The sequence below is a fragment of the Protopterus annectens genome, chromosome 8.part1, assembly GCF_019279795.1.
Source record: "Protopterus annectens isolate FY-2018-M chromosome 8.part1, PAN1.0, whole genome shotgun sequence".
Classification (NCBI taxonomy): Eukaryota; Metazoa; Chordata; order Ceratodontiformes; family Protopteridae; genus Protopterus; species Protopterus annectens.
The window spans coordinates 276,044,508-276,060,072 of NC_056742.1; the positions used below are offsets into that span (position 1 = coordinate 276,044,508).

General features: G+C 37.9%; 1 protein-coding gene and 1 long non-coding RNA gene across 4 annotated transcripts in view; one reads left to right on the top strand and one right to left on the bottom strand.

Moving 5' to 3' along the window:
• The window catches only part of CEP89 (centrosomal protein 89), a 1,387,439-nt gene extending 1,386,685 nt beyond the window's left edge, over nucleotides 1–754 (bottom strand). For 2 of the 3 annotated variants that reach the window (XM_044081874.1, XM_044081873.1), the window contains exon 1: nucleotides 572–752. In XM_044081874.1, the coding sequence (XP_043937809.1) occupies nucleotides 572–610 (39 nt within the window). In that variant the 5' untranslated portion in view covers nucleotides 611–752. Of the gene's footprint in view, nucleotides 1–571 lie in introns of all 3 variants that reach the window. The other variant, XM_044081875.1, reaches the window with a different exon arrangement.
• Nucleotides 755–779: 25 nt separating this feature from the next.
• LOC122810312 lies at nucleotides 780–1,243 on the top strand. The gene is made up of 2 exons (XR_006366081.1): nucleotides 780–986; nucleotides 1,129–1,243. It is a non-coding gene; the product is annotated as an uncharacterized LOC122810312 (long non-coding RNA).
• Nucleotides 1,244–15,565: the final 14,322 nt, after the last annotated feature.

Genomic DNA, 15,565 nt, shown 5'->3' on the forward strand with positions numbered 1-15,565 from the left:
AAGTACTTTTTGTGATTCTTATTTTGGTTGCATTTCCCCCGAAATGCCAAACCTGAAAATGGTTCATCTGGTTCAGTGTTCTACCCCATTAACACATACAAATAAAATAATAAAGCAGTCAGTTAGGGAGTCACAAATAAAATAATAAAGCAGTCAATCAGTTAGGGAGTCACGCAATCCATCAATCCCGGTAGATTCGATCGTGTTATAAAGTTTTAAAATCGCATAATATCACAATCTCATGCCTCTCAATTTTAGCAGAATGTCCATTTTTTGCATCATATTTTAGTCCGTTTTTCACAAAATCGTGTTTTTGTGGCAAATTAGCGGCAAATCATTAGACTGAAGTTAGAAAATAATGACAGACATCTGAGTTTCAGACTTCATGCACTTCAGAAAATCCATGTTAATGCAAACCCTGTTATTCTATCAACTTTCTAAGTTTCTAAGAGCAATATTTAAAAACTGCCCTTATTTTGGGGTCTTTGTCCCACTTCTGTATATTGCTTTGTCCAGATTTATTGTTATAACAGATTAAGAGGTATGCATTGTATTTATACATTTTACTTACAAAGTTCATCTTTTCCTTTCTTCTAAATCTAAAAGACATCCTGAAATAGACGCGGTAATCGCATACACCACTAAATACCGACTTAATCCAAGTTCTACAGATCGATGTAATACAAACTGCAGCTAATGAATAACTTCCCTTGTTAGCTACGGTCTGCAAAAAAACACTGCAAATAAATGCATTGCTTCCGCCTAAACTAAAGACCGACGCTTTCTCTTGACTACGATATCGCAATAACATTACATTTTATTGGTAGAGTTGCCATAGCCCTCCAATCATAATTTCTAGTACACTGGCTTAGCAACGTTATTCGTTTTAAATTGTAAACGTGTACAACTTTTTATTCTTGATTCTGACTTGTTAGAGGCCATCAAGCTGAAAGAATAATAGTAGCGTGTGCTGTTATTTATTCCTGGTGAGAATCTGATGTTTGTGGCTAATTTTATGTACCACGGGAAAATGTGATTTTGCTTGCATTTCCACATGAACCGTTGCTACTTTGCTGGTAATGGATGTTAATGTTATTTTATTTTACGTGTAAGCGTTTTATCTTCTAGGGAAGATGGTAGAATTGGAGAATACCTCCGTACAAGTGGTTTCTGCAGTACCCCTTGGACATGTTCTTGTCGATGAAAAATGGAGAGGGTCCGAACTAGTTCAAAAGTTACAGGGTAAGTGACTTACCGTAAGTCCCATTAATGTTCATGCATTTTTTTAAGTTATTGTGGGAAAATTGTATGCAATGAGGAGCAGTATTTTGTAAAAGTCCATGGTTTGCTGGTAGAGTGTTAGCATTCTGAAGACATGTAAGTAGTATTTATGACTAAACAAACCAGGGCTAGCTACCCAGGGGGGTGTAAACCTCCGTTCTAGTACGCCAACTTTATATAGTCAGACCTGTATTTTTCAATTGTTTCTGAGCAAATGAGATGAGAAAAGGACTACAAAGCATTGTCACTAAGATTGTGATACCCAACTTCAGAGTTACAATTTTTTGTCCTTTAAACTTAAGCTTTGTAATAGGTGTGTGTGCGTGGGGGGGGGGGGGGGGGGGGTTTAGATTAACTGTTAAGAAGGATGACTTGGTGATCAAGAAGAGGTGTGAGAGCAGTGCCAAGGATTAAATGGTGGAAGTTGAAAAGAGTGATTGTGAGGTGGAGTTCAGGGAAGAGTTAACTCGTCAGTGCCCCCCCAGTACATGTTTTATCGAATAGCTGGGTAACTACAACAGAGATGGTAAGGGGGGCAGCTAGAAAGGTGCTTGGTGTGACATCTGGACAGAGGAAGGAGGACAAGGAGACCTGGTGGTGGAATGAGGAAGTACAGGAGAGTATACAGAGGAAGAGGCTAGCAAAGATGAAGTGGGATTTTCAGAGAGATGAAGCAAGGAAGAGGCTAGCAAAGATGAAGTGGGATTTTCAGAGAGATGAAGCGGAAGTGGGATTGTCAGAGATGAAAGTAGACAGGAGTATAAGGAGATGAGCATGGCAAAGAGAGAGGTGGCGAAGGATGAGGCATATGGAGAGTTGTATGAAAGGGTGGACACTAAAGAGGGAGAAAAGGACCTGTACCGACTTGCTAGACACAGGAACTGAGCTGGGAAAGATGTGCATCAGGTAAGGGTGATAAAGGATAGTGAGAGAAACGTACTTGCAAGCGAGAAGAGTGTGTTAAGCAAATGGAAAAAGTACTTTGAGGGGCTGATGAATGAAGAGAATGAGAGAGAAGGTTGGATGATGTGGGGATAGTGAATCAGGAAGTGAAACAAATTAGCAAGGAGGAAGTACAGACAGCTATGAAGGGGATGAAGAATGGAAAGGCTGTTGGTCCAGATGACATATCAGTGGAAGCATGGAAGTGCTTAGGAGAAATGGCAGTGGAATTTTTAACCAGATTGTTTAATGAAGTCTTGAAAAGTGGGAGGATGCCTGAGGAGTGGAGAAAAGTGTATTGGTACCTATTTTTAAGAATAAGGGTGATGTGCAGAGCTGTAGTAACTACAGAGGGGTAAAACTGATCAGTCACAGCTTGAAGTTATGGGAAAGAGTAGTGGAAGCTAGGTTAAGAAGGAATGTGATGATTAGTGATCAGTAGTATGGTTTCATGCCGGGAAAGAGCACTTCTGATGCGATGTTTGCTCTGAGAGTGTTGATGGAGAAATATAGAGGTCAGAAGGAGTTGCATTGTGTCTTTGTGGACTTGGAGAAAGCATATGATAGGGTGCCTAGAGAGGAGTTGTGGTATTGTATGTGAAAGTCAGGAGTGGCAGAGAAGTATGTAAGAGTGGTACAGGATATGTTCGAGGGTAATGTGACAGTGGTGAAGACTGCAGTGGGACTGACAAATGCGTTTAAGATGGAGGTGGGATTACATCAATGACTAGCTCTGAGCCCTTCCTTGTTTGCAATGGTGATGGACAGGTTGACAGAAGAGATCAGACAGGAGGTCCCATTGACTGTGATGTTTGCAGATGACATTGTGATCTGTAGTGAGAGTAGGGACCAGGTTGAGGAGACCCTGGAGAGGTGGAGATATGCTGTAGAGAGGAGAGGAATGAAGGTCATCGGGACTAATATGTTGTGTGAATGAGAGGGAGGATAGAGGAATGGCGAGGACGCAGGGAGTAGAGTTGGCAAAGATGGATGAGTTTAAGTACTTGGGATCAGCCGTCCAGAGTATAGTGAGTGTGGAAGAGAGGTGAAGAAGAGAGTACAGGTGATTTGTGACAGACTGGTACCAGTAAGAGTAAAGGGGAAAGTCTAGAAGAGGGTAGTGAAACCAGCTATGTTGTATAGGTTGGAGACTGTGGCACTGACAAAGGCAGGAGTCAGCTGGAAATGGCAGAGTTAAAGATGTTAAGATTTGCACTGGGTGTGACAAGGATGGACAGGATTAGGAAACGGTATATTAGAGGGTCAGGTTGGATGGTTTGGAGACGGTCAGAGAGGCGAGTTTGCATTGGTTTGGACATGTGCTGAGGAGGGATGCTTGGTATATTGGGAAAAGGATGCTAAGAATGGAGGTCTAAGATGAGGTTTATGGATGTGGTGAGAGAGGACATGCAGGTGGTTGGTGTGACAGAGCAATATGCAGAAGACAGGAAGAAATGGAAATGGATGATCCACTGTGCCGACCCCCTAATAGGACCAGTCAAAAGAGAAGAAGTTAAATGTGCAAAACACTTCCCATCCCAACTGAGTAGTCAGATTAATCCGCCCACACCTACGCGAATAAAAAGATGTGTCTTAACCAACTGGGCAGTTGTCAAAGTAGCAAATATTAATTCATAAAATGTGAATATTAAGACAAACAACAGTTAAACAGAATGAGACTGTAATACTTGCATATTGCAAAAATACATATATGCGTATTTACTTTATTTGTGGTGATTAGTGGGTGTTTTATTTATTTGCATTTTGGTTACTGGGATGGGGTACTTCACCAAGCATGAAAACTGCAGGTTCAAACTAAAAGCAAACCTGGATGAAATGAAATGGATGGCACCTTGTAGTTGTTCATAGTTCAGTAATAGACTAACTGCCTTTATGGCCCATTTTAAGCCTAGTCACCTACCCATATGAGAATCAAACTCTGTACCTTGTGTCTGTAAGGTAAACACCTTAACCATTATGCCAGTCTCCTATCTAACTGCATGCACACCACATCCAGAACTGTAGCAACAAAAATGTAGCATTAAAACCAGCAATGGAACACAAGTGTAATACAAAGTAATTATTAAAGAGACTTAGTATGGTATAAACTTAACACAATAGTTGAAGTGTGCATTTTATAAGTGGAAATGTTGAATTTGTGGAGTAGTAAGAAGCAGGTTAGTCTTGGAAATTGTAAGGGATAATGCAAGACGTTAAGAAGAAAGGTTAATAATGGTAAAGACGAGTCCAAGGAGGCTGGGACTAAGAAAGGTAAAAGCTGTAAGCTGATGGCTCATTTTTCTCCATGTTCCCTATGTACATATTTGCAGAAAGCATAAGTGGTAACCAATAAGAGCAGTATTGTAAATGTGATGACACTCAAGGAAATTGAACCTAATACAGGCCAGTTTAAAGTGATTTGTCCTGTGTTTTTGCATTTGTAGTGTTGCAGCATTTGCATTACTGAAATACTGTTAAAATATGGGGACTGAACCGTAGCCATCTTGCTCAGTGAGATGGCAAGGCAGGAATTGCTATAATTTTGATGCAAATGAAGAGAAACTGGAGTTAGAGCTATGACGTTTAGTGTGTGGGGGGGGGGGTGGAGAGTAGGCCTACTGGTCTGGTGTCTGAGCTTGTAGGTTGAGGTGGTTGTGCTAAGTTTCAATGCAAGTGGAGAATAGACAACGTGGTGGAGTAATTTTAATAGTTGAAACTCAGTACAAACCAGAAGCAACCTACTTCTAAGAGCCAATTTCTCATGGATAAAGGCAGTGGTAGTCAAGGTGAGGGGAACTATTAACAAAGTGACATATTTTATTAGATAAAAACACAACACTACAGATCCCTACTAGAGGAGGTTGCAAACAAGAGTAAACCGTACTCAAGTTGTGCAAGCAGAACATCTTTTCCCCAATGTTGGCAATTCAGTGGTCTAACCCTAGAAGATTGTTTTGTAGTGGAGCTTGGATTACCCGTTGTGATAGGTTGGCTCTGTAAATAACCATGTCATCAGCATGTAAGAGGAGTTGCAGCTGGGTTAAGTCAGAACAATGGGTAATCTGTTTATAAAAATGGAGGCAGTATTGATCTCTCTGGTACACCTACATGAGTGTAGGCAGTATATGATGAAGAGGAGCCCATATTCAGTACAGATATCAATGTCTAGGAGGTGGACTAATAATATTGAGTGGTCCTCCATGTCGGAGACTTGGAGTTGGGTCCATGAAAGTGACACCAGTAAGGTTTCTTTTATCTATGTTGGTGAGTATGTTGTTGATTAGCGTCCAGAGTATGTATTCTTTTTCTGCGAAGAAGCTGTGTTCTCTGAAGAGAGGTTTTTTGTTTCTCAGCTATAAGGTAACCTGGTTACAAACTTGTTTTTCAAGTATTTTGCCAAGAGTACAAGTATAGAGATGAGACAATAGTTGCTAGTTGAGGAGGGTTTTGAATCTTTAGCAACAGGTCTGATGAAGGCAGACTTCCAAATTCTGGACATAATGTTAGCTGTGAGGCTAGAGTTAAATATGTTTCTGGGTGTGGGGGGATAATGTGCCCTTGGTCTCTTTCACTGTAGATACTGGTTATCTAGTCCAGAGGGAAAGTCAAGTAGGATTTGTTAAAGTAATGGAGTAATTTGCTTGTCAGTGATTTTAATAAAGTAGAATAGGGGTTGGGCTCCATTTTGAGAAGGAAGATAGAGGGGGAATTTTTTATTTTTATTTTTTTATTCGAGTTAGTGGTGGATAGATAATGTATAGTTAAGTAACAGTAAGCAAGAATACAGAGACGTATGGTCCTAGTTAATTAGTTTTGTTTGAGAAAGCTAATACTTTAGAGTTTTATTACGATTTGTTCAGATTAGTTACAACTCCGTGGCCAGGATGCACAGTAAGAAGTGCTATGCTATCATTGTGACTGGCATCAAAGTAGTGTACACCCACCTAAAGGAACAATGCATGTAAGCCTGCTGCCAAGAATTAACTTAAAAGAAAATATTTTTGTACCAGTAAGAAAGTAGATGTAAATGATCACAGTGGGAACTAATTAGGAATAAAAATTCCATCTGCAAAAACAACATATACATTTGAGTCTAATTTAAAATTATTTAAAATCTATCCACAAATTCAGGCAAAATACCAAACAATCCAAACTTCAGACTAGGGGGAGATCTTGGAGATCAAAGGGCACTCCCAGTTACTGCACTGACATTTTGAAGTGAAAGTTCTACAATTAGCTACTCACCCTGTGTGTGGTAGTCTTCGTGGTACCAATACAGCTGTCTAAGCATGTGCTTGATCACGTTTCAATGGCTACTATGACATTACCTGAGCAAAATTGAAGTATTTAAGCTATAGAAAACAGGTAGTCTGATTTGCTACAAAAAATTACAACAATGGGTGCCAGCTTACAAAAGTGGACTGGTGTAGATCTTAAGAACTGTATGACTCTTTGGTGAGAAGGGAAGCAAATTATTATATTGTTTGACTTTTTTTTTTTTTCTCCAGTTCAACACCAAGAATGAGTTAATGGAATAACTGTTTTGACTGTCGGAACTACTGTGCCCACCAATTACCTGCATGGTGTAAAAACTGAATTTGTAATCTGGGATCTGCTTTTGTACATTATCATACCTCCTCACCTTTCAAAGTTGTAGCACACTATTCAGAATCATAGCACTCAAAATTTGGATGTGCAAAAATTTGTTTCCCAGCAGGTGCCACAGATTTATAATTTGCCCTGTTTGCTGGTACATCTTATAACGTAGGCCTTTTTTGGGACTAACAAATGCACTCCTTCCTACCTGCCAAGTACCCTTAAGGCACTGAAAGGTAAATACACCTGTCGTTTGCCATAATGTAGTTATACTAATTCTGCTAAACACTTTATTTTTGAACTAAGACACGGTTGTGGAGCTTTCACTAAACACACATTTTATATTGTATTTAAATCCAAGCTGAGAAGTGAAGCAGAGCTCCAAGTGTTTTTATCCAACCCGCATACAGTCTAAACTTTACCCCTCATCTGCGCCATAACTGTTTTTTCCCTTCTCCAGGATAAAAAATTATTTTGCTGATTTTTGGCTCTGCGTGATATAGATCTGGTTAGAGTAACATTCATTTCCAAAGCTGTGCTGCCACCTGACAAAAATATTGCCTATAATCGTCTCCAATGTTTTTTTTTGTTTTTCTTTTTTCCACAGCCATGTGTCTTTCCTAGTCATCATGACCTAGCTTTGCACTGTATAATTAATTGCATGTGCAGCGGTTAGTTACAGCCATTTGTATGAATGTATATACCTTGGATGTCTGCTTGTGATCAAAAGAATGAATTAATATGCAAATATTGGCCCATAAACATAGTTGCAACTCAGTGCTATTAGGACTGCACAGTGGAACCCCCATGCCTTCTCAACTTATCTTCAAAATTGGGACCAAAGACCCAAAATCAGGAATAGATCTCTAAATATTGCTTTTGTTGCCAAGTATAACAGGTTGTGCAAGAATGTTTTTGACATGTGAAATATGCAACTCGTATGGTTGTCATTGTTTTTTTACTACAATCCAGAACAGTTTGCCAGAAAACTACAAGTTTTGTAAGAACCAGACCACAATATGAAGGCAAAGTTGGGTAAAGGTGAGAGCTATACCCTCTTCCTGTGCATGCACACAAATGTGAAAATCATTTACAGCAACTTGTATGAATGTGTACACCTTGGATGTGTACTTGAGATCAAATGGATGAATACTGACATAGTGAGCTAGATGTCTGTTATCCTGGGGACTGGTATTGATGATACTACAGTCTGATTCCATGTTTCCTAGATGACTTTCTGTGAATAGCTTAGAAGACCCTGTCAGCATTCTGTGAGCTTACAAACTAGACAAAAAGATTGCATTTAGCATCTTGGATAGAAGGGCATAGCTGTGTGGATTATGTGCATACTTTTCAACCTCTTGGCACAATAAATCTGACAAAGGCCCCAAAATAGGGACAACTTTCAAATATTGCTGTTATAACTTGTTTCTAGAATGACCGGATTTGTTAGCATGCATTTTCCTAATGATATGAGCCCTGAAACTCAAATGTGCATAATTTATTTTGTAACTTAAATCCTCAGTGATTTGTCAGCAAACCATTTTTGAGGAACAATACAAAATGAGGCAAAAATCTAGACCGCTGAGAGGTATGATTGTATGTTTTATAATCAGGAGTGGTTGAGGAAGATATTCAAATGGAAGAATATTGTACATATCGCAGCTGTCATTTTAATGAGGTGTTGCGGTATTATGAAATAGGCTGCAGCATTATAAGAGGTTTTTCTTCCAAAACTGAAAATAAACTTAGAAGCAAACCTGCATATTTGCTTGTTTTTAAACAAGGAAAACAATATGATTTGCATTCTCATTTTAACAAAAACATTAATTTTGATATTAAAAGTAGGGAATGCAATAAATATCACCAGGATCATAATGGTTACTCTAAAGAATCTGTATGTGATTGGTGTAAACAAACAAAGTTTTTAGATTTAATCTTGTATAATCAAATTCATGTGTTGAAGCCAAACATAAATGTGGAAATAGAAGTCACGAGTCTATTGTTAGCGAATCGTCAACTTCTGATCAGTTTAACTGCAAAAGGAGACATTGAATCGGGACCTAAATTTTAATGAGGTTTTTACCTTTACCTTAAATGCAGTAGTTTATAGCCTGGTAGTGGTAATAACCAGTACGCTTTTTGGAAGTTTTAAGTATAGAAATGGTGGTAGAAAATACAAAGAAAGGAGATATCTCTGACCTTCACAAATGTGGTAAAAATAATTTTTTATCCTTTAACATTTTTTTTTTGTTTTTTAGCCCATGTAAGTGTGTATGCGCGTATGTAGGTTTGTGTGCAAGTGTGTGTGCGCACATATATATGTTTAATACACAGTGCACATATATATGTTTAATACACAGTACACATACTGTGGAGATAACCTTGTTACAGTAAACAAGTCTTGAATACTACTTACATCTGCACGGAGTCTCTGTCGCCGTGCAAGGGTTACAAAACTTCAGAATGTAAAAAGTATGCCTGTATTTTTTCTTAATGTGAAGAAAGTGTAAATATAGGGGTGAATCTTGGCTGCTTTTTTTTTCTGTTGTGTGAACATGTTCTGTTAGTGTTTGTTCTGTTTTTATACATTCTACCTTAAATGCTGTTGAGTGTAGCCAGGCATGTTTGTATCTTAAACTGAGTATTGTTTGTGTGTCAAGAAAATATGGTTAATGTACTAGAAAATGTACAACTTGTAGCTCTGCTTATAGTATAAACGTGTATGCAACTTACTTGGCTAGAGAATAATATAAATGTGTATGCAACTTGATTGGCTAGAGAATAATCTTTAAAAGTTCGGAAGGCAGTACTTGTTTTTTTATAAAGTGTAATATTTTCAGAGATTTTTAAAATTAGGTGAGTTGGATGTGGGCACAAATGAGGTGTCAATACAGAAAATAAATCTCTGGCCACATCCCTGAATCCTATAGTACAGTCAGGGTGTACAGTCTCTCATTTGGAGAAGTATATGGATAATGTTACAGAATAGTGCACATTGGGCTGGGGTTGAGTACTATTTTCATTTTTTTTCCCTGTTGCACCTCCCCATTCCTTAATCAGCATGGTCCATTTCTTTAAACTTCATTCCTTGTTGTTGATGATGCTGCTGCTGTTAGAGAGGAGTTCCTCTTCATTCAACTCTTTCCTCTAAATTTATGGAGAAATGAACTACTGCTAGATATATAGCATGTATATCAAGATATGTAGCCATGGATCATTGTGTGTGCAGATGATGTATGTTTCTATATATACATTAAGACTTTAAGTATTTGAACCACTGCTTTTATTGACTGCTTTTGTTGAAATTAGAATACACGTGAATTATTCACTTAAACAGTAAGTATGTCAAAAGTTGTGTGACGTACTGCTCTAATGGCAAACTGTTTGAAATGTATTCAAGGGATATCTTCAATTGGATCTATATTAGAAAGATGAAACGTCAGAACAGTGAACGCGCTTAGATCGACCCAAAATGATGGAAGCTACTAAACCTCGAATGACCACAACAGCAATTTTTTTTCCGTAGGGAAAAAAATCACTAGGCCATTGTCTGGGATTTGCCGTTTCCTCCATTGTAGTGCGATCTCAGAGTTGGTATATTTAAGTGGGGGGGGGACAAAGCCCCCACCCCACTTTTTATTTTGTGTTTAGATTTGATCCCCCCCCCCCCCGGGGTGGAAAAAATCGCTGTTGTGGCCATTCGAGGTTTAACAGGTTTGATCATTTTGGGTCAATCTAAGAGCGTTCGCTGTTCTGACATTTCGTCTTTCTAATATAGACCCCTTCAATCATCTGTATGGTATACTTTGCATTTTGTGTTTATTTGGAGACTTGAATGGAATGTAGATGTGGCATGAGGAATTTAAATTTTTAGCTGCTAGGAAAATGCTAGTATGGTTATATAAGGTTGCAGCACCCCTGCAAAAAAAAAAAAATACTTGTAACACCAAGATTACCAGTGCTCTGAATAAAAGTTTAAAATACTAAACTTTTAGATGTATAAACTGTATCTCATTTAAGCATAGGAAGTTGCATCTGAGTTGTTTAGTAATGTGTATTAACACTTGTACACAACTGCGTTCTCAATATTGCAAAACTATATTAGCAAATGTTGGGACATAGGCTGCCCCAATGGCAACTCCGCTCATTTGTTGTGCAACTTCAGTTCCTTAAATAAACAAATATTGATTTTCTGTATGGAAAATTACATTTGACTGCCTACAAGCACTCAAACAACCCCCCATCCCATTCTTGGTGTCACCTTAAACCAGTCTTTAAAGTTGCATATTACAAAAATTCCACAGGAATATCATTACTCAATTTTGCCAGGAATTCTCAAAAATTCTTTTATTCTGGAAAGTTTTTCCATAACTTTTCATCAATAAAAAGCACAAAGTATGCGTTACTGGTCTTGCATAGGGAGATCCTTGACATTTTGTGTATTTTAGAAATCTTAAAAGAAATTAGGATTAGTGGCTTATAGATAGATTAGTACTAAGCTAACTGCCCTTGTGGGCCATTTTAAGCCTAGCCAATTATCCCTTGTGAGACTCAAACCCTGCACCTTGTGTTTGTAAGGCAAATACCTTAATCATTAGGCCACCCTCCCAACCCCCTTTTCAAAGTCCTCCTCCATTTTTCCCTCATGGACTTTTTGTGGTGTTGCTTCATTGCCCTGTAGGCCTAATGGACCTAGTTCAATCAGCTTGTAGCTATTAGACCTATATTGATAGTTTTATATTTCCCTTCGAGAACCCAGCTTTCTAATGGTGAAGACACTAGAATCTAAATTATATTTGGGATGCCTAAAATGCGGAAAAATGTCATGGATCCCCAATGTGATCTTTTTTTCTGCAAAAGGCTCTAACTCAGTGTTTCCTAATTTTTGATTGGGAGTTAAAAATCTTTATAGATAATCTTCCAGAGTAATAAGATTCCTAGGAATTATTGGCTAAATTTTAAGTAATGTTCTTGTAGAATCCAGTAATATTTTTGTAACAGCTGACATTAAAGACTTGTTTAATGTGATACCTCGGGAATTAGGGTTGTATTAGTTTCAGTGAATGCGGTCATGCAAATGCAATTTTCAACGCAGGAAATCAATAACTTTTATGGAACTGGTTTTGCAGTATAACTGCTTTTTAAAAAAAAAAAAAAAAAAAAAACAAATAAGCAGGGTTGCCATGGGTGCAGCCTGTAACCCAACACTTACTTACTAATATGCAATTATTAGTACAATAAGTAAGTTAGTTCAAATGAGTACAATTTTGTGTACAACAGTGAATATTACAAGTTTTTAAGGAGTTGTCGCAGTTTTTTGGATGTGTTTCTTTGGAATGGCCTTCAGGAAGTTAGTTCAATTTTTATTGTATTTAAAAGGCAGTACTATTTTCTTGGAATTCTTAAATGTGACCATTCTGTAATATTTATGGATGTGGAATTGACCGAGGGCATTGATGGGATGTCTTCTTGAATTTATAGGAAACCTGCATATTCCAACTAGCTTGTACATTTCAAGAGTGCGCACAATTATGGACAATATTGCATTGTGAAAGTTTGTATATGGGTTTCCTGATTAACATTCAACAAGGCTATTTATATGAAAAAGTGTCAGATTCTTATGGATATGTTTACCAGGGGCTGTCTAAGTGCACTATGAGAAGACCTCCAGGACTACATTATAAGGAACAGGGATGCAGAGTTCATCCCTGTTTTTGAAGTCCTCTGGAGAATTATGGCAGTATGGGCAAGGGCTGCAATCTTCCAAGACATTGGCGTTTCACTGTTCTCATGAATTCTGTGATTTGCAGCACATCATGGGCACGAGTTGGACCTGGAAGTACAGAAAAGTCTTGGCTTGCGATAGGAAGACAAACCGTTGGTGAAATGGACTAATGAGGCCATGGTAAAGTGTAACTCTTGATCTCTGTACATTTACAAATGACCTAATGTTGTGATAGCAAATTTAACTCGAGTTGCAATGTTTATTTAGCAACATGCAACTCCTGCCCCAGGTTTTGTGGCCAAAGCCCAGTGGAAATTAAAGATGAGAAATGCCGTTTTCAAGCATTCCGTTGTCTAAAAATACAAGGTTTTTCTTTGTTTTAGAAATTCTCAAATTATTTGAGAGGAGGACTGTGAAATGAAGTATTGTTGAAGTCACACAGCACCCGATTTGTTATAATTTGCATTGTTTTTTTTTTCCCCTAGATTTGTCAAGTACAAAATAGCTTCTGCAAGTAAAGCCAACTTTTCTTGATTACCATACGAACTATATCATTGAATTGAGTCTCTTATTTTCTTTGCCAATTACAGCAATAAAAGGGAAAGAGAACACCTGTGCCTGGTTCCCTTGTTCAAACTGAGCTCATCCAAGAGGAACCCTCACACTTAACCTTTTATTATTTTTTCATGGAATGTAAATGCTTTAACTCCCCTGCTCTTAAAATCCCAGCAGACACTGTCAAATCTCTACATCAAGACCCACCAACAACAGTGGTGTTTGGATTCTACTTCCCTGTGACTCATTGTTGTCAATAGCTATTAATACCAAATGCTAGCCTTCTCTCCACAAAATCATTGGTCCATATCTCCATTTTGGCAACACATTTGCCATTCTTTTTGCTAGTGTAAACCATAAAAACACTTCATGGTTTAAAATATAAATGTGAAGCCTAGTTTGACAGGTCTTTACCCTCTGCAATACAGTCACTGAATTTTTCTTCCAAGATGCTAGTGCTGCCCATCTTTTAAAATACTATTAAGTCTCCAGATCTTGTTGCTTTCTTCACTCGACTTCCACAGGAATACCATCTGCTCCTTGGAGACTTCCCTGAAGACTGTTTTTTATATATCACCATTTTTCTCTATCTTTTCACTTTTTAAATCACTCAAACATCTGTAGGCTGTATGGTTATTTTTCTTGTCGTGGGCTCCCTAAGTTGATAACAGTCCTTTTCTATTTTTTATTTATTTTACATTTGTTGACCGGGCTAGTCCAACTGGATACATGTCCATTTTCAGTAGAGGCCCAGGGAGATTAGCTCCATTCAGCTAACTAAATTGGTTAAGTTAATGTTTGAATTGAAATTCAGGTTGTGGTCGGTTGAGTTTAGTGGTCACATCGGGTGCTATGAGAGTGCCATTATTGGATGTAACTGTGAAATTTATAGGGGAGAACTTCTGTGAGGGAGTGAACAGTAGTAATTTATTTTTTTTTTTTAGGGTTTAGGAGACTGCGTTGAAGGAACCAGCTTTCTACTAAGTTAAATACTTTTTGGGTGAAGGACTGGAGTTCAGCAGACAAGGCAGCACTACAGCTTTCTACTTTTTGTTGTCCAAGTCATTGTGCTAAAAATATTCTTAACAGCAATCGTTCTAAACTTGTACATATTGTCCAAATACTACCTTACTTTCTCTTTAGCACTCCTGTAGTTTGTCCTTTTTTTCCCTTATGCAATACTTCTAATTTTTGTCAATCCCGCTAAATTCCTATTACTTTCCCATATCTCTTTCTACCCTATTCTTAAACATTTTCAGTTTATCCCACTCACTAGCTTTTTCTTCCGAAGAAATATCTAATTTCTACTACACATTCATTGAATTCCCCCTTTTATTTTTATATATATTTTTAATGTGTAGGTGAGAACCCCAATGATTCTGTTTTATTGGTGCATGATCTGAGATAGTTGGATGAGTCAAAGCTTTCAATTAAATGCATGTGTTTTTGTGAAATATTTCTGTCCACGCTAGCTCAGTTGTACCAATGGAAATAATATATAGATTTTGAGTTCCTACTACTGAATTCATGTCTTCATACAATATTTTCTTACACAAGTTGTCTTTACCATTGTTTTTACAAACAAGATGCTTGAGAACTGTTTAAGGTGTAACTGCGTGCAGCTGTGTAGTCTCCATTACTTTCATACAGAGCCAAAAAGGCAAGACGGGAGAATTTTCAAGAGTTATTAAACCAGTATGTATAGTGGTGGCTTTTATTAAATTATTCAAAGCTGTCGTACTGCAGATTATCTACCTCTAGTCACGTGTTCCAAAACCATGACTGTCAGATTCTGCATCCTTGGTGTAGCCTCCAGGACAAAAGCAGACTTTGAAAAGAACTGTCTAGCATAACCTAATTCAGCTGTTTTTGTGGTTGGTGTACTTGTTTTGCATGTACTTCATGGATTCCTTATTTGATAGTTAGTTGTTCTGCCTTACAGGGTCTCCATTTTTGTCTCAGATTTTATTCTGATTGCCATCGTTTCTCTTTGGTCATAGTAGATTTCTGATTGTTGATGTTGCAGGGATTCATTCATGGCTGTACTAATTTGGTCCCTCTAAGTTCTTATGACCAGATATCTCCACTTGTGTGTGAATCTTGAAATACCCAAACTAAGCTAGAGTTGTTTACCTCTGTTTCTCTAAAGGTTTGCTGTTTTATTTTTCCATTTGATAAAGTTTTCAGGATAAATATTGGTGTGGTAGCCTTAGTGCCGTTATTTGGCACTGTATTCCTTAGATAATGATCGCTGCCCATTTGTTTCAAAGCTACAATACTTTGTCAACTGGTGTGCAAAATACATTTATTTTTAATAGTGACTGCCTTGCTCCCTCCCCTGAACTCTTGCTTTAGGACTTTCTCTGTTTAAATCCAAAAAAAGTAGAAGTGCGGGCACTTAATGTATGTTTAATCTGTGTTTTGTTGAAGTGTGAACTGGACTGGATGGTATGGGCTAGCATG